The sequence below is a fragment of the Crocodylus siamensis genome, chromosome 10 (genome assembly GCF_052110815.1).
Source record: "Crocodylus siamensis isolate JL-2025a chromosome 10, ASM5211081v1, whole genome shotgun sequence".
Lineage (NCBI taxonomy): Eukaryota > Metazoa > Chordata > Crocodylia > Crocodylidae > Crocodylus > Crocodylus siamensis.
Genome location: NC_143404.1, coordinates 50,058,910 through 50,078,399, shown reverse-complemented (window position 1 = coordinate 50,078,399; position 19,490 = coordinate 50,058,910). Strand labels below are relative to the sequence as shown.

The following is a 19,490-nucleotide window of genomic DNA, read 5'->3' as shown; positions in this document are numbered from 1 at the left end:
TATTTTGTTATATTCCATATTTGCAGCTGGGTCTCATACTTGACCTTGCTTGTTGGAGTGTCCTGGGAAATGGAAGAGAATTAGAACTTGCAGTAGCTCCCCTGGATTCTTCCATGGGCTGCCCAATACAAGAGGGCCCCTTACTCTGGAGGGAACGTATTGTCACAATCTAGCCCCTAATTGCATTATACTAATTAAGTATGGCTACTTTTTAAAATGGGGGAATTGAGAATTAACAACCTGAAAAAACAAGTTTATTCCATGTAAGACTTTTTTATTTTACATATATGTTAGTTTTTCCATTATATAAAATAAACACAGCCTGAACACTGGGTGAAAGTTTACTAAAATATTCCTATGGATATAGAAAAAACCCCATTAGCAATGTCACAGTTATCTGTTTCTGAATCGTTTTTAGGCTTTGCTTATTTTGATATATAGCTGTAAAGAGAAAGCGGTCAGTTTAGCTGTTTTTCACTCTCATCTTAGATGTCATCTTTAAAACAAAAAATGTGTACACACACAGTCTGTGCCATACTGCGTTTGTGTGGTGCTTTTACAGATAAGGACAAGCATCCCTGTCTCAGTAAGTTAATGATGAGTATTGGCCAATACAAATTTCTACACACTGTGTGTGTTGTTTAGATCAAGGACATGATGTAAAAGAGAAAACAATTGAAAACAAAGACACTGGAGCAGGCAAAATCATTATAGCTTTGCGTTCTTGGTTAAAAGAATAATTTGTGTGAATGATTAGTTATTAGAAAATACAGTTAATATAATTGTTTTAGGGCATAGCACTTTCTTAACCAGGTTTTTTTGCACTAGATAAGAATGATGAACTCTGCCTTTTGTTACTGGCATACCAGCACAAACATCTTTTCTTCATAAAGTCAGACTTGCTATCTCTTTACTGTTTATTTATTAAATTACAGTATTGGATATTTCTAAACTAGAGGTGTGTGGAAACTGAGAGATTTTAATTTGATTCCTATCTGCTGCTGCTTTGTTTTCCTAGCATGATGGAAAGAATTTCTCTGTGAGTCTCAACTCTCAGAGAAGTCCAATCTCAAAAATGACTTCGATTAATGAATAACTGTTTTGTATTAAGGAATCCCCAAGCGCCTTCCACCTGGGTTCCCTGCAGGACAGGCTAATCAGAACTTTATGCAAAATCAGGTGCCTTCTACAGCACCGGGAGCACCTGTGAACAGTGGAGCCCCTCAGCTACAAACAAGTCAAAATTTGCAGCATACAGGTTTGTGCCAAACACGTCATCTTTTTTTATTCCTTGGCATTTGTTTACTTGCCTTTAAAATGTGTGTATTCACCCTCTTATACCTGTAATACAGTGACGTATAATAACACTGTCCTGTTCTAGTCAGTATTACATTGGTCCTGCTAAATTGAGTGTGGGAGTATTGTAGATTCGTGCTTTTTATTTCATCCTGAAAGCTAAAAACACTGTAAGTCCCCTTAAGATTCTCAGTCCACCTCATCTACCGTTGCTCACAGCAATGACTTTCTTGGGTTCCAGTGTAACTTCTTTCATTCCCTTTTGCCTGCAAAGAGGATTGTCTCGCAACCTTCCCACAAAAGAAATCTAGAATATTGTATCTTTGTCCTAGAAATAGTGAAGAGAATTATTCACTTAATCTTCAGTAAAAATAATAATCTTCTAATGGATGTTTAAATTTTTTAAGCCTCTATTTAGAATCCGTGTCAAATTTGGAGTTTTAATTGTATAATAAATCTCTCATTATATGTTCTTAACGTTTTAGTTGATAGTTAAAGAAAGTTTGCTATCTGGACTCTTCCTCTGTTTAGGAAGCTCTGATAATGTCATGTTGCATATATTTTTTTCTGTCTTTTAAAATATGGCTTAGATTAGCTTCAGGATTTGAAATTAATCCACGGATGTACAAGTTATTGGGTTGGATAAGGCTCTTATCCTTTTTACTTTCAGTGAAAATATGGCTCACAGTGTCAGAGATGTGAAAGTCTTGACACTTTGCAATTCTCTGGTAAAATACATAAGTAATTAAATTGGTGTTTGTTTTCTAATTGACATATTATTTGTGTGATTTGTATTTTTTTTGTTTGCAACTTTTACATTTTTTTTATCTTTCAAGGTGGTCAAGGTTCTGGCCCTCATCAAAATCAGATGCAAGCACCACATGGCCCACCAAATATGATGCAGACCAATCTAATGGGACTTCATGGAAATATAAATAACCAGCAGGCTGGTGCCAATGGAGTTCCACAAGTTAATATGGGCAACATGCAGGGGCAACCTCAACAAGGACCACAGTCCCAGCTTATGGGAATGCATCAGCAAATTGTTTCCTCCCAAGGACAAATGGTGAATATTCAGGCTCAAGGATCTCTGAACCCTCAAAACCAGATGCTTCTTTCCCGAACCCAGCTCATGCCACAAGGCCAAATGATGGTCGCACCCCAAAACCAAAACCTTGGTCCTTCACCACAAAGGATGACCCCACCCAAGCAAATGATTCCCCAGCAGGGCCAACAGATGATGGCTACACATAATCAAATGATGGGACCTCAAGGCCAGGTCTTGCTACAGCAGAACTCAATGATGGAACAGATGATGACCAATCAGATGCAAGGAAATAAACAGCCATTTAATACTCAAAACCAGTCAAATGTTATGCCGGGGCCAGCTCAAATGATGAGAGGACCAACCCCAAATATGCAAGGAAACATAGTGCAGTTCAGTGGGCAAATGATGACTCAAGGCCCTGTGAATGGCAATCCTTCTCAGACTATGGGAATTCAAGGACAGGTTTTAAGACCAACAGGACCTGGCCCCCATATGTCTCAGCAGCACGGGGACTCCAATACCACAACAAACAATGATGTGAACATGACGCAGATGCTACCTGATGTTCCCGTACAGCAGCCAAATATGGTGCCTTCCCATATGCAGGCAATGCAAGGAAATAATAATACTTCAGGGAATCATTTTGCTGGACATGGGATGCCTTTCAATAGCCCTTTTACTGGAACACCAAATGGGAATCAGATTTCTTGTGGACAAAATCCTGGTTTTCCTGTCAATAAAGATGTCACTCTAACAAGTCCACTGTTGGTAAACTTGCTACAAAGTGATATATCTGCAGGACATTTTGGTGTAAACAACAAACAGAACAATCAGAATGCAAACAAACCCAAAAAGAAAAAACCACCAAGAAAGAAGAAAAATAATCAGCAGCTAGAGCAAGCTAAGTAGGTTTAATATTCTTGTTTTCAACAGAAACAACCTCAGCATGTTTCTGTGTATGTGTGCACTCATGGAAGGAATGAGAGGGTGCAGAATTTTGAACCTTAGCAATTTTTTAAAAAAGAAATATATTTAAATCACAACAGGGTTCTGTTCTATTTAGTGGGAAAAAAGAGCATATTTACATTTAATTGTTGTTCTAATTATCTATGTTAACTCCCAGCTATTAATACCATAAGAGCATAATGTTTATATCTTCCAGATGAGGGGTCAGGGCTGGTAGTTGCTGCTGTTCTGTTAGTACCCCAGTCTCAAAAACATACTCATTTTAGTATAACAATAAAAACATCAGCTCTGAGATGGGAGACAGAAGAATACCTGTCCAGTCTGGCAGGTATAGTGAAGGATGGACAGATGCGTCCACAGGCGTTCCTAACGTATGGGGATAAATTGGTACAAAGAACTTAGGCAGGCTTGGACACAGGCAATGGGAGGAGAAATGGAAACTAGGAGTTCTTGAGGTGGGGAGGTTGGGACTCACAGGGCAATGGTGGGGACTAGAATAAGAAGCCTCAGGTGTGGAGACAGGAACTGTTGATAGGCTGGAACTAGGGTTAGGAGAGTTAGGGGACAGAGTGGACAGAAACTGGCTAGGTTGGAAGAACAAGTCAAAAAGGTTAATGCTTGTAGGGGAAATATAGGTGATTTCCCTTTCACAGCCTGGAATGAACCCAGGGATCTCGTTCATATCATTCCTTGTGTGTGGTAAATACCTGAAAGTTACTGACCGTTTTTCCCATGCCCTTCTGTTCCTGGTCCACATAGAAGACAACAGCCTACTAGTTCCATTAGCTTAAGCAGCAAAAGCATGTGTGGTGAATTTTATGATTCCAGCCCTGCTGATTCATCAGGGTGTCAGTAGAATATGGGACAGATTTTGGGGTACTTTTCAGGTTGCTTTAAAAAAAAAAAAAAGCCAAGAAATTTTATACGTGCAAAGTTGAGCATTCAGAAATTAGGAAATATCGTAGTTGGGGTTGCCTGTGCATCCCTGATTTAGCTCCTTGTAAGTGTATTATGACATAGCCTTTAATTAGATTAATCACTTACTACCTTTTGCCATAGGATAGGCGTGATTGAGAGCAACAGGATGGATAAGGTTTATCTACTGAGCATCTATTCAACACGTCACTTTTTCCTTACAATTTTAATGCATGCTCCCCAGTACTTAACAACACTTTCACATATTGCTCTGAAGACAGCACCACAAGAAAATTAAGAATTCTGTGGGTGTTTATCATAAACCATTAGTGAATTTTCATGCACAACACTCCTCTGAGATAAGAGAATGTTGTTACCCCATTTTGCAGGTGTATAAATAAGATATAGAGGTACCAAGTTAAAAAGTATAGTTAATTTAGCACCCCCCATTTAAGATGTATTTAAGAGCTAATTTTTCAAGGGTGCTTGCATTATATGACATTTAGTAGTTGAGGCATGACCCTCCACGACTTCTGTTGCAGAGGTGGGTATTTGCCACTACTAGAAATCAGACTTGAAACCCAGGGTTTCAAGTTAGGCACTAAATGATGGACCCTTATTTATTTTCAATTTATGTCTTGATTAGTGTCAGGTAGGAATGCTGTCAAAGGAACAGTCCAGTTCTTTTGAGGAGCTTTCACTTGCCTTAACCAAGAGATCATCTCTTCTCAGTCTTATTTATTTTGCCTCTTTCCATTTCTGGAACCACTGAAACGAATCTGGGGTTTGAGACACAGGAATCTTCTTTCTTCGTTAATCCTCACTGATCTCCAGAACAGGTCTCTTCCCCATAACGAAGACAGCTGTGGTTCTAAGAAAAGTACAGGAAGCATGTAATTAAAGTCTGTACTGTACTACCTACATACAACCAGACCAAGTTAAGGTTGTGCAGGCAACCTTATTTCTGGTATTTCCTAACTTTAGGATGTTATACCTCACAGCTTCACTAATACTCTTTTTAATCACGGGGTTTTTTTTCTGTGTGATTCTAGTATTATAGAAGCCTAAGTCTGTCTGTGTCTGTAATGCTTTATTTGCACTGTGATTGGCTGTTTCCATCAGCCAACTGGAGTGCTTCAAGCGTGGGGGAGCGCTGCCATGATTCCAAAGCCATGGTGAGGACTGGATAGATCCAGGCAAATGGGGGGAAAAGCTTCAATTTAAACAGTTTTTGATAAAATTACAGGAGCTTTAGTTGGCTTCCTTCCTTCCACAAAAACAACAAAATAGCATGGAGGGAAACAAAAGTGGCTCGTATTTCTAGGAAACAAAATCTGTTAAATTAAAATGACTTTAACAGAAGGTGAGGTTAGTATTTTGTTTTCATATGCCAGCTTATTAATTCTCATTCAGTTTTACTGTGAGCTGAGATGGTATCAGTAATGTACTGTAATTCTGTAAAGCTGTTTTTGAGCTTCTAAGGCTGTGTAACGCTGTATGTTATGAAATTCTGAGTTGTTTGTTGTGAGGTTCTGACAGCTTTCTAAGTGCTCCCTCTTCCCTGCCTCTTTCTGGTATTAACCTGGGAGAATTATTGGCAACACAAACTCCTTAAGTGTTTTGAGGTCAAATGAAAAGCACATACAAAAATGGACGATCTTTGGATTTTGCTTTTTCTACTATACTTTATTTTTGCTGTTAGTGCTTTGATTTCTTTGCATTCTTTTTACAGAGTACTGCTCTCTTACCTGGACACAGGATAGCAGTTTTATTCTAAATTTGGCATAGCTTAACAGCAGGCCGTTCAGTTGTATTTTAAGTGTATAGTCTCAGTAGAATGTTCCTGTTCTCTGGTAGGACCTTAGTTTGGTTTATAGACAAAGCAACCCTGCTTTTAGGCGTCCTTTTTATCATCCTCCAGCTATTTCTTGATTCTGCTTAAGGAAGTTCTATGCTTTACTTCTGTTTAAATCTTCTTCTTTTTTTAACTTGACTTTAGATCAGTTCCTTATGCATCAAGAGCAAAAACTAGATTTCTTTGCAAAAACAGCTCACGTAGACCGCAAACTTCACTGAAACACAATTAGTTGGATCAGCATGCACGCATGCATGCGTGTGGTTCCCATGTCGTCTTTTTCTTTCAGAAATTGCAGCTGGGTTGCATTAATTCAGTGGTACAAAATTGCAGCTGTCCATTTGTGAACTGAAACCATACCAGAGTAGGAGAATGCCTAAACATATCATGAAAAATAGTGTTCATCTAAAATAAAATCTTTTTTCTGCTCTTGTCTTTTCTGTGAGCAACAGAAGTTAGAATGAAATGTATTTTTAACTACAGAACAAAAAATTGACCTTCAGTTTAAAGAGCCCTGTTTAAAAGTAGTTTTAAAATAGTTTAAAAAGTAGTTTAATACTCCTAAGTAGCTTGAAGTAGTTTAAATGTAAAAAAGTTTAATACTTTACTCCTATATAATCTTTCAAGTATCTTTTAAGTTTAATATTGCAGCTTGTCTTATCAAATCTTGTTTGTTCAGGCAATTTTTAAAAAATAAGCTGAAGAATATTAAAGATGAGGGTACACAAATGTGTGCCAGAGACCACCTCACTATTACATCTTGGTTGCTACGAAACAATGTTGTGCTTTGGAGCAGGTGTTGAAAATGCCCCTGTATATGAAGAGTAAACATCAAAGGCATTAACAGAATTCAGTAAAAAAAGGGCTTGGTATGTTTACTCCTAAACCTAAAGCTCTCCTGTATAGAGCTGTTTTATACAGACCTCTAACAGCTGCATATATTATAATAGAACCTGGTAGGAAAGCTTCCGCAGCTTTGAGGGAATCTACTGCTCCTGTTGGGCAAAAGAGCATTGTGAGAGTCATGCCATTTGGGAAGAGGGTCAGAGTGCTTCTAACAGGGAAACTGAGGGGAAGGTCTCCTGTTTATACTCAGGATGGAGCATACACAGCAAGTCACAACCTCCCAATATGCATGGAAAATCAGGGACTTCTGCCATAAATGAATGCAAGAGGGGTGCTTCATACAAAAAACAGGGAATATTGTTGTAGAGTCATGTGTATTCCATGTAGCTTGGGCTGGCTCTGCTCATGCTTTCCCTCTAGGTTCGCATGTCTTCATTCAGTATTTGGAAAAAAGGACTGTAGCACATCTCTTATGGAAAAATATTTTACTGGGGGAGGACTTATCAACCAGAATAATATTTTTGCTATTAAATGTTATACTTCAGATCTGAAAGTTTGTAGTGAAGGGATTTGGCACATTGAGAAATGTTACATGCAGAGGTTATGCACAAACAAATACTTCCAGTGGCTTCAAAAGAGGAGGGGGAGTAGCTGCTCAGGACTGCATGGCAGGTGTTGTGTTGTAACTGTTACTTCTGCATGAATCTGTAGTGATAACCTCTTGGCTAGGTACAGACATTCAAAAAGCCTGAGGTGGAATCAATCCAAGTTGCATGTTTTTTGTAAGCAGCGGAGTTTAGATTGGTAGCAAACAGAACACACGTTCACCCTTTGGTTGGGGGAGCAAATCTTAGACCAGGCTGTGTCATTTTTAAACCAGTTTGTGTGTGCTCAGCTTCTGTTATGGATATAGACCAGTTTCTGATCTTTTATACTGGTAAAAGCGTAATGTCCTTGTGTCAGTATCTCACCTGACTTTTCTGTAATGTTGTTGAAAAACTTTGATATATTGAACCATCCTCTTATGAGTACAGTACTTAAAATTAGTGCTGGCCCATTGCAATATAATTGCATCCTTCTACCAGTTATATGCAGGCATGTCCCAGCTGTCAGTGTTAAAAAGATTATGTTTCAAATTTAAACTAATACAGCATGGTCTTTGAAATAGACATTAGCATTCATCTCGGGTACCAAACTTGGATTCAAGAGTAAAGCAAGGCAAACAAAAATAAGATCCTAGATCAACAGAGCTTTAAGGTTTTATATTGCCTTCCTTGGATCTAATATATTAAGGCACTCAGGTGGACATGTAGGGCTCTGGGTTCCATTTTCCTCTGCCACTGATACATATACATATATACATATATGATGTTTAGCATGTCTCTTAAGTTAACTTAGCTGTGTCTTTTGCCTATAAAAAAATGGAGATAGTGATACTTCCACATCTCAGTGAAGTACTTTGAGAGGTACAAAGAAAAAGTGCTAAAAATGATTTTTTATTCAGTGGTAAATAATTTAAGCGCATTCTAAACAGATTTTGGCACTGGCTTTGGAAGTGCTATTTAATTAAAAATATTTTTCCTTCAGTTCTTCAGAGACCCGTCCAGCTGGCTTGGAGGAGACTGATCAGTCATCATTGTCTGGAGATCAAGGAATAAACTTAGATAACACTGGCCCTAAACTTTCAGATTTCACAAACAGACCAGCAGGTAATAAGTTTTTAGCATAAGTATTTTAATGCAATATAGTATTTATTGATTTGTTCAGATATAATAATAATATCTTGCTCTCCTACATGTTGGCATCCGGTGTTTTCCTGTTCTCTTGGAAGTAATAGTGCTTATTGTCTGATTGTTTCAATAATTTTTTTAGAATGTAATGGAATATGCTTCTAGTATCCTATTGAAATGAGTATGATTATACAGGAGTAACAGTGTAATGTGTAATTTACTATAATCATGTGGCCAGTATTCTCTTTGTTTTTGTTTGTTTCAGTGAAAATTAATTCTTTGTTGAGTCTAATACTGCTATTTTGAACAGCAGTATTATCACAATATAGTTTTAGGGGATAAAATTAGTGTTTGGAGTATTTTTGATTTGTTTCCTAGGAAAATGCCTCTCTTGTTGATTGTGTTAGGATGGCAAATAGCACCAATTTCTGGGCTAGTCTGAAGTGATCACTGCTGTTTTGAGTGAGACTGGATTAAAGAAAAATCCAGTATGAGGTCAGTAATGGTATCACTTCTGTTTTAATAGGGACACCTTGTGTGTGACCAGCTAAGAAGAGCTACTAGTTAGTGGAAGGTTTGGCATAGACCAGACAGTGAGTAACAGCAAAGTGAGTTGGCTGTGACTGAGCTAGTCTTTATCCATGGGTGAATGTTTCTGTATTGTTAGTTTCAGTTGAGACAGATCCATGGGAGGTCTTCGTTATGTCTCTGCTCCAGTCAGGACTGATCTTGATGAGAGACACTTCTATAATCTTTAGACATGACTCTTCATAGAGTGAACCCTATGGACAAGCTTAATGTCCTTGGCAACTTAGTGCACACAGTGGAAAATAGCCATCAGTCATAGTCCATAGTTCTAGGGAAATGTATATACCCCTTAAGCAAACTGGTCTCTAGAGCTGGTTTTTCTTTCTAAGTATACAGAACATGATATGGCCATTGCTAAGACCCCTTCTTTAAAACTGCCTGCATGATAGGCCAGTTTGGGGCAAAACCCTGTCACCTTTTAGATAAAATCCTGGCATAGAAGTGTGACATTCAGGATGTTAGTATTGGACACTAAGAGGTAGAAAACAACACTGTGCACATGCACCTTCTTATGTGCTGTAAGCTCAGATTTAAAAATTGAACCTTTTGAACCCCAAATTGTACCTTTTTGTAGGAAACTGAACCCAAAGCAAAAACTAAACCCAAAGCAGCAAATCAGCTGGTTGAAAGTACAGGTATAAAGAAATATCTTATTTGATAAACTCAACCCTGAATCAAGCTAGCTTTGCAATATTGTTGATGAACCCTCTGCAGAAGTTTTTGGTTTCTGTATTTGATGTCATACCAGCTGGCTTGATGAACATGGTACAGAAATTCAGCACCTTTTCCCAAGAGAAGTTCCTGTGATTTTACTCTATCATGCATTGTCTTAGGCAGCTGACTTGGAATTTCATGAGATCAAATGATAGTCAAAGGAAGCTGCAAATGATGAAATATTAATGGTAGAATGACGAGGCAGATGAAATTCAGCTCCATGCAAATAAAAGAGGACATTAAAATCTTCTGTTACATTACAAGAAGTTTTTTTTTTTGGACCTAAAAACAGCCATTTTTTCAGTGAAATACATAGATGGAAGCACACTACTTGATATTCACAACCAAACTCTTGGTCACTGGTGGGAACACTCCAGTGGCTTCCTTAATCCTCCACTGTTGATGATGCCACTTATGAAATCTAACAAACCTCTGGACAAAGTTTTGGAGGAAATTCTTAAGGTATCGACCACTCCAGAAATGGGAAAGCCCTTGAAATAGATGCTATGTTAGCTGCAGTTTTTATGAATATAGTCATATGGTATTTACGTACTAGTCACCATAGGCTTTTGGCTTGATTTCTCAGCTTTTGAGAGGTTGGGGAGCTTCCCCACATTTTAATGCTGCCCTTATCATGATCTCTAAGAAGAAAGTTGATAGTTCTTGTTACAGAGGAATATCTTTACTCTGTGCCATTGTGAACTGTTCACATGTAAGCATTGCGCCAGTCTGTAGGGGAAGTAGTGCTTCCTGAAAACGAGTGTAGTTTTTGAGCATCTTAGAGTCCTGTGGACATAATATTCATTTTCTGACGAGAAAAAAAAGGAACAATAAGTGCCTAATCATGCTGTATGTATTCATTTCAATTAAGCTTCATTACAGTGAGCAGAGGATTGCATATAGTCCATATTAGCAAACATGGATGTGTAGTATCGTTCATGAGAACTGTTCACTAGTTTCAAGAAGGCAGTTGTGGTGAAGATATAGTAGTTATACTTTCTCAATTGCACAGGAAGTCAAGCAAAGTTCCATTTTTCACCTTGCAGCTGTGATCCAGACTGAAGCAAAAAAAAAAAAAAAAGAAATGTCTATACATATCCACACACAAATGAACTGAAAACTCTCCAGTCCGTATGTCTCTACCAAACATGGAAAAACTGCATGTGTGATCTAATTTGTGTGGATGATTTGCTCACTCATTGTGATCTTTATTATTGTGCATCACTTTGCAGTTCACAGAAGTATTTTAACAACCCACTCCTGGTGATGCATATTGCAAGCCCATTATTTTAATGGCCTTTTAAAGATATCAAAGCAGTTTCCATATTTTGGAGATGTTGTTATGGAGACCAACTCTCCTGTTACAGAGTTGGTGAACAGAATTCAAGCAGCTATCACAAATTTAGGCACCTGGAAAGCAGAATTCAGGACCAACAGAGTGTTAACCCATTAACCTACTCTGTCCTGCAGTTGTGCTCGGTTCTCTTTTGTATGCTGCCAAAACTTTCATCCTTCGTAAATACTGTGTCCACCAGCTTAATGCTGTAGCAGCCACGCCTCCGTCAAATCCTCCGATGTTAGAGGAACAGGTTATCCCGTAGTTAGGTATGCAAAGAGTCAAGCGTAGAAAGCAGTCCTTAATGTCTGTCATTTGCTGTAGGCTGGCCGTGTAGTTGTTTGCATACCAGAAACTACAATGTTTGGTATTCTTTTCTTTGAGATGAGGATAAGATCAAAACTGTATAAGAGTCTGTCTGCTTCTGAGGGATGTCATCAAAAGGTGTCTGAAAGAGAGAGTTGCTTTGACTTTGGTTTGTCACAAGTGATAGATGCTTAAGCCTATGTTGCAATGCAGAGCACTAGTGCATTAATTTATACAAACTGTGGATCAAAAGAAAAAAAGCATATAAGGTGTGTTGAGGCTGTTGATATGCCTAAATCCTTTTTAATTTACAGTGCTCAGATTGGACTAATTTAGTGCTAGTATGTTAATATCCTGTGACGTGCCCCCATTTGACCGTTTTAATTTGTTCCTCATGTTGTTTGCAGTGAACTACTAGTGCTTCGTTTGAGTTGGGACCTCTGTTTTATTCTGTATTTTGGCATCTGCTACTCTGGTTTCTTTGTACTATAAAGCAAGAAATTTGTCTGTGGTTTACAGGTAATCTTAGGATTTGTTCTACTAGTATTTTTTCTTGGCCCTTGTCTGTGTTTTAATACTTGGCCTGTTCGTCTCAAAGGACATTGATTCAGACAATACTTCTTTTTAAAGACACATTTCTTTACCTATATGTAGAAGTTATCTGTTTTTCTTGCCAACTTTTAAATACATTACTGATGCACGTTTTTCTACTTTTTCCCATTCCAAGAGTGCTAACTTTAGGACTGTCAGATTATTAGAGATGCTTTGAAAATATTAAGTATTTCCTAAATTACTGTACTGAGAAGTATTCTTAAGTAATATAAATTACAGATGGAAAACCCTCTGCCTGTGGTAGAGGGATTGAGTCTAAAGTCCTTGGAGGACGTTTCAGATATTTAACTATGCTATGTTCTAAGTTCACAATGCTGTTTTTGGTGTTTCTGTTGCATGTTACAGGATTTTGCAGGATAACACAGAAGCTGTCACATCTTAACCATGGACTTGTTCCTCAAAGCACCTCAGCTGCTATTTAAGTTTTGTCCCCTCCAGTGTGTCCATATCTATGCATACATAAGTGTTCATGCAAATGAGCATACACATGTATACACATATGCACATACTGCATTTCAACTCTGAATTCATAAATGGGGAAAGAAAGCTATAAAGACAGCTGCAAAAATGTGTTTGTCAGACAGAAGGGTAGCTAAGAGTAGATGTAATAGTACCTGCCTCCTACAAGTCAAGGTCCTGAACATTAGCTGTATATTAAGTGATTAGATAGATGGATATATGCCTCTTTACAACTTTGATGACACCTTGTGTTTTTTGTTTGCTTTTAATTTTTTTGTATTATTAAATGGCTCTTGTGCTGGAGGCTGCAGCCCAGGAATTCACTTGTGTTCCTGTTGCATTTTTTGCTTTGTCTGAAGTTTTTAAGAAAGCACATAATTTAATTTTATTTCTCATTTCAGGTTATCCATCTCAGCCAGTTGAACAAAGACCTCTTCAGCAGATACCGTCTCAAATTATACAACATGCACAACAACAGCAGCAACAGCAGCAGCAACCACCACCACCACCACAGGCACAGGCTCAGACCCAGCAGCAGCAAATGATGATGATGCTTATGATGCAGCAGGATCCCAAGTCAGTCAGGCTTCCTGTGCCACAAGGTGTTCATCCACCTAGAGGCCCTCTAAATCCAGAGACCCAAAGAATGCCAATGCAGCAAAGTGGCAACATGCCAGTAATGGTTAGCTTACAGGGTCCTGGATCAGTCCCTCCATCCCCTGATAAGCAAAGAATGCCTTTGGCAGGCAATCCTTCTTTAGGAAATAATGCAAGAAAGGTGGTTTATCAAGATAATATACAGAATCCTTCCACTTCACCTCTGGGTGAGGTTTCATCTGTACCCTCACTTCCAGAAGGAAATGGTGTTGAAGTCTCTCCAGTATCAGGAACTCAAAATAATATGACATCTCATTTAGTAGTTTCACAAAATCAGCTCATGATGACAGGTCCAAAACCTGGACCCTCTCCACTTTCAAATCCACAAGGTGCAAGTCCTCAGCAGCAGTCTAATTCTCTACCTGGCTCTCTTACACACCATTTCCCAAATGTTGCTGCCCCATCTCAAACTTCAAGGCCCAAAACCCCAAACAGAGCAAGCCCAAGACCATACTATCCTCAGACTCCTAATAACCGTCCACCTAGCACAGAACCTTCAGAAATAAGCTTATCTCCAGAGAGACTTAATGCTTCTATTGCTGGTCTCTTCCCTCCCCAGATTAATATTCCTTTACCTCCTAGACCTAACCTTAATAGAGGATTCGATCAGCAGGGTCTTAATCCAACTACTCTGAAGGCCATCGGGCAAGCCCCATCAAATCTTTCAATTAATAATCAGTCTAGTTTTTCTGCTCCACAGTCACATAAGTTGGATAGTGTGGCTGTCAATTCAGGAAAGCAAGCCAACACTGCAGGGACAAAGCGAGCAAGTCCAAGCAATAGCAGAAGGTCTAGTCCTGGATCCAGTAGGAAAACCACACCGAGTCCTGGCAGACAAAATTCAAAAGCAGCTAAACTAGCCCTTGTAACTCAGCAGAACCCAGCGCTTTTACAGAACCTGGAATTGCAAAGAAATATGATGGTTGGTCCAACTTCTTTGCCAGCACCTATAACTACAACTTTTCCAAATAATAATATGCTGAACAACCAGAATCCTGCAGTTTCTGTACCTTTGGTGACTGGCATTCCTGAGGACAGCAAAGAGAGCCTTAATGTTTCTCAAGACAATGAATGTCAGAATGCACAGGTTGTCCAAGGTAGTAAAGACCAGCCTAATGTTGAACTGAAAGGCATTCCTAGCCAAGAAATCAAAATGATGGTTCCTGAAGAACCAAAAAAAGATGGACAATCTTTAGATACCAGCAAGCTTCCCAGCTTGGAGGAAAGCAAGACAATGGTATCTTCAGCTATGAGAGAGGCACCAACTTCATTAAGCCAACTTCTTGATAATTCTGGTGCTCCTAATGTAACTATAAAGCCTCCTGGGCTCACCAGTCTTGAAATGCCACCAATGGTGACCTCTGGGGAAGAACTAAAGAAGATAGCTGTCATTCCTCCACTACAGGATTCCTCTTCAAGCAAAGAACCTGCTAATTCCCTAAGCTCGTCTCAGAATAATGAAGGCTGTTCAAACCAAGTGCACCAAGAACTCGGAGAGATGAATTCAAATGTTACTCAGACTGTTCCTCCAGTATTACAACGGCCTGTTAGCTCCTCTTCTATATCCACTCCTTTACCACCCAACCAGATAACAGTTTTTGTAACTTCAAACCCTATTACATCTTCTGCTAACACATCAACACCGTTACCATCTCATTTACAACCTACATTAGTGTCTACCGTTGTCACAATGCCTAATGTAGGTAACAAAGTTATGGTTTCTGAGGGACAGTCAGCAGTTCAGTCTAATACCCGACCACAGTTCATTACACCAGTTTTTATAAACTCATCCTCAATAATTCAGGTTATGAAAGGATCTCAACCAAGTACAATACCAGCAGCCTCCATGAGCACTAACTCTAGCTTAATGCCTCAGTCAGTTGCAGTTGTTGGTCCTTTGCATATACCACAGAACATAAAGTTTTCCTCTGGGCCTGCTCCTCCTAGTACGTCATCTAATAGTTCTGTCCCAAATATTCCAACAAGCAGGTCACTGGTTCTTAATCCACTGGCAACTCCTATTCAGCTTCCTTCTCCCCCATCTACAGCATCTTTGAATGTTCCTTCACATCCCCCTGTTCAACAAGTCAAAGACTTTAGCTTAGAGGAGGCTACCTCTCAAGCTAATACATCAACTGACCAGTGCTCTGTAACAACAACGCAGTGTGGACCTGTGGTTTCGCCTCTTCTCACAAGTAGTCCAGGATCTTCTGGAAACAGGCGAAGTCCAGTTTCGTCTAGTAAGGGAAAGGGAAAGGTGGACAAGATTGGTCAATTTTTGCTGACCAAAGCATGTAAAAAAGTTACAGGCTCTCTTGAAAAAGGGGAGGAACAGTATGTTTTGGATGGAGAAGCCGATGGCCAGGGACTAGAAATGTCGGTCCCTAACAGTCTGGGGACAGAGCAATTGCCTGTAGAGGTAGACAATAAAATAGTGACACCTCCAGTACCCAGTCTTATAAAACAGAGCACTTCTGGGCCTGGCAGTCTGAGTGTAAGCACTGCTGCTACTGTTTCTGCTTCTGTATCTTCAAGTTTATCAAGCAACACTCCTCCCACAAATGTACTGTCGGTTGTAACCACTCCAGCAATCCAAGAGCTTCCACCCACAGCCCCAAGCACTAATAATAACCACAGTGGTTTACCGGCTGAGCAAATTGGGATTGGCTTAGTGGAGGAAAAAGCAGGAGTACATCAGGAGCTACTACAAAATATAGGTATGTACTTTGCATGGTACTGTTCTTCCACCTGCTTCTTACCTTTGTGTGTCAGAAATTCCACTGGCACATAAAACCTGTATTTGAATTTAACACAAAACTTAACACTTAATTGGAAGGTAATGTAATCCATTGGTGGCTTCTAGAGTGGTGTTTTTATAGCACCCAAATAGTATAGCCGTACTTGTGAATTTTTAATGTAATATAACATTTTTGTGGCTTGTTTGATTTTTCTGAAAGTTTCTCTAGGTTTTTTTCACTTTTTTAGGTATTTTGGGTATTAAACTTTTTTTTTTCTTCCCTTTAATCCTGTTGTGCAGCAAAAAACTTAAGATGGAAGACTGTATGTGCAGCATATTTGATACCATGAGTGATTTCACTCAAGGCTCAGAAGTAGGAAGAAAATACATATTCAAGTGTAGCTAAAATGACAAAAGGAGTGCATACAATTTCTGTCAAAGAAGCAAATTGCTTTTTTTATTTCAATGTTGGCACAGAATGAGTGGTGTGTTGTTATGGGCTTTTTTTGTAACTTTTTAAATATAAAGTAGTAAAATTTGGTACCAAAGAAGCATATGAAGATGAGAACTTAATTGAGGCAAGTGAGCAGGAACACAGCGTTTGTATTCTAATATTGTTAACCTTTTTGGGGAAATGGCTGACTACCATCATTCTGCAGCAGTTTTTTTTTTTTAAATAAAAACAGATCATAGAGAAATTTTAAAAATATTAATCTTTCAGAGAGAGAAAATGCAATATATCATTAAAAGTAAATTATTTTGATTATATAGACTACCTTAACCCATGGGTGGACAGAGTCTGGCCTGTGGGCTGGATTGAGCCCATGGTAGACTCTATTTCCCAGCAGCCCTTGCCCACGTTGTTGTGACTGATTTCCATGGAGACCGCAGCAGTGGTGGGGTCGTGATGGCGTGGGGCCGTAGTTTCCATGGAGACCTGCCCTAGCAGTGCTGGCAGGGAGCTACTCTGGGACTGGGATCTTGCAGCGGTGACAGCATGGTCTGGAGCCAGGGCAGAACTGTGATCCACTGCCTGCATGCCTCAGATAGAAGCTGCCCCAACTTCAGACCATGCTGTCACCACTGCAAGATCCCAACCCCAGAGCAGCTCCCCATCCAGCTTTGTACTGTACCAGCGCTGCTGATGCTGATCTCCATGGGAACCCTAGCACCCTGCTGTCACAGCCCGGCCACTGCTGGGGTCTCCATGGAAACCAGCCACAGCTATGTGGGCAGGGGCTGCTGGGAAGTGGAATCTCGCTGCTGGCTAGATCCACCATTTTGCCCATCCCTGCCTTAATCTAAGATATCTTTTTAAAAAAATGTTTTGAACTATTATTATGACTTGAACACAACGTTGCTATCACTTCTTATGTGAAACGGAAATAAAACAATGCCCAAAGTCAGTTCCCCGAAATACTTGTCATCTTAAGGTAAATCCTGGAGCTATGGAAGGCAATTGGAGCTTTGCCATTTGTCATCCCCCACCCCCTTCCAAAAGGGGGCCACAGTTAACAAGCACGCTTCTTACAGTAAACTGTAATAGTGTTCTGCTATGAAATGGAAATGTTTATTTCAAGCTCACATGACAAAATCTGTTCTAGTAGGTAGAAAAAACTGTTACTGAAAATAAATTCACAATTTTACTGTAAAAATGAGTGGCAAAGAATGTGCGATTACTTTCAAAGTGACTTTACTGCTACTTTTTATATTAGATACATGAAAAATACTGAAGAGAGAAATCTCAATGGACATATTGCAGAATATGTACAAAGGCAGAAGTTTATATATCATAAAATGGAGTGTATGGATTGACACTTACTGTGGTGGAGCATGACCTCCAACATTTTATATTTTATGTCCAACTTCAACATTTAGGGTATGGAATAGATTGCTTTAGTTTGAGGCTAGCTACAAGGTGGTTGTTTTTTTGTTTGCTTTTTTCTTTTTTTTGGTATAAAAGTCTTTATCTGACTGCAGAGGAAGAGGAGTCCTCTTTCTGTTCTTCATAAATTCTTTTTTTTTTCCCTTAGTGCTTCTAGATGAGTGATTTTTCAGGTAGAGTGTCACAGCCATGCTCAAGCTTGGCCCTGCTGGGCCAATCCAGCATTCCCACTGCCAGACCCCTTACATTTGGTGGTGTTCAACCTTCTGATTCTGCAAGCGAGATCAGTGCTGTGGGGCCAGTCTATGGCCCTTCCCCAGCCCAGCGTGTTACATTACATGTTATAGAATTGTTTACCTGTGAAATACTGAGATGGCTGAAGATTTTTAATAAAAGTACCCTTAATTTTGAAAATGAAATGAATTCTTCATAGGTAAAAAAGCTTTTCAAGTTGAAAACCTCTGAATACTCTGCCTTCTTGCCCTCTTCCCCAGCCCCCCTTTCCCTCAACTCCACAGCAGCAAGCTGAGATGAGCAGCTAAGGTAGAGTTAAGTAGTTGCACATTTTGTGCTACTTTAAATTCTGTGGACTTGTGGAAAGAAAAACACAAAGCTGCACCACACTTGGAGTGTAATTAGAGGGAGAAACCTGAGGGTTTTTTTCAGTTTTGTTTTTTCCTGAAACATATGCAATATAATGGGTCTTTAAGGGTCTAGTTTATTTTACTGGATACTTCCTTTTTGATTTATTATAATCTATAAATCCCAGCAAGGTGCCTTTCTTAGCAAGAGCTATTGTATCCTTTTTTATTTTTAACTTGGTAGCATAAGGAAATTTAAATTTAAGTCTTCCTTTGTTTTTGCTAGAGATCTTCATGGGTGTCTCAGAAGTTTTGAACTTTTGCAGCTTAATAAAATTGTAGACGTCTTGTGTTATTAACAGAGATTTTCCAGATGTTAATTAGTCTTTCCTTAGTGTCAGTGTTTAAAGACTCCAATGCTAGAGCTTAAAACTCTAGCTAAAATCAAATTTCTCTTTAATCTCTCAAGATCTAATTTAACCAGTATTTCATATGAAAAAGATACAGTTTAATGAAGGAGTTCCCCTTACCTTAGAAATCAGACTTTGGGGAGGGGGTACCAAAAATAAAAACAGTGTGGGGGAGGAGAGAGGGGAAGTAAATATGCGTGTATATATGCATATATGATGCAATCAATCAGAAAAAACTGCAGGGCTATTTAGTCTTAGCTGATCATACAAAGTAAAAAATTCTTGTAATTTACTTTGAACGAAAAATTTAATTAGTTCCGACTTTTTCTGCACTTCTTATTTTAGCATCATCTCAACATTTAACCCAGAAGGAAACTCCAGTTACAACATCAGAAAGTGCTGTTCAAAGAACAGGTAAACTTTTGTTTTGGAAAATGAGGATACACCTGTGGAAGTGCACATAAATTTTAATTTGTGTATCTAAGAAGTCATTGCATCACCTTGATTGTGTGCATTCTGGAAATAGATAGTTCTCATCCTGTGCATTGG

General features: G+C 39.0%; 1 protein-coding gene across 10 annotated transcripts in view; it reads left to right on the top strand.

The window, feature by feature from the left end:
* NCOA6 (nuclear receptor coactivator 6) overlaps nucleotides 1-19,490 on the top strand; it is a 92,044-nt gene that overhangs the window by 41,699 nt on the left and 30,855 nt on the right. For all 10 annotated transcript variants that reach the window (XM_090064704.1, XM_090064697.1, XM_090064700.1 and 7 more), the window contains 5 exons: nucleotides 1,112-1,258; nucleotides 2,133-3,249; nucleotides 8,514-8,635; nucleotides 13,073-16,045; nucleotides 19,287-19,355. In XM_090064704.1, the coding sequence (XP_089920830.1) occupies nucleotides 1,112-1,258; nucleotides 2,133-3,249; nucleotides 8,514-8,635; nucleotides 13,073-16,045; nucleotides 19,287-19,355 (4,428 nt within the window). The remainder of the gene's footprint in view (nucleotides 1-1,111; nucleotides 1,259-2,132; nucleotides 3,250-8,513; nucleotides 8,636-13,072; nucleotides 16,046-19,286; nucleotides 19,356-19,490) is intronic.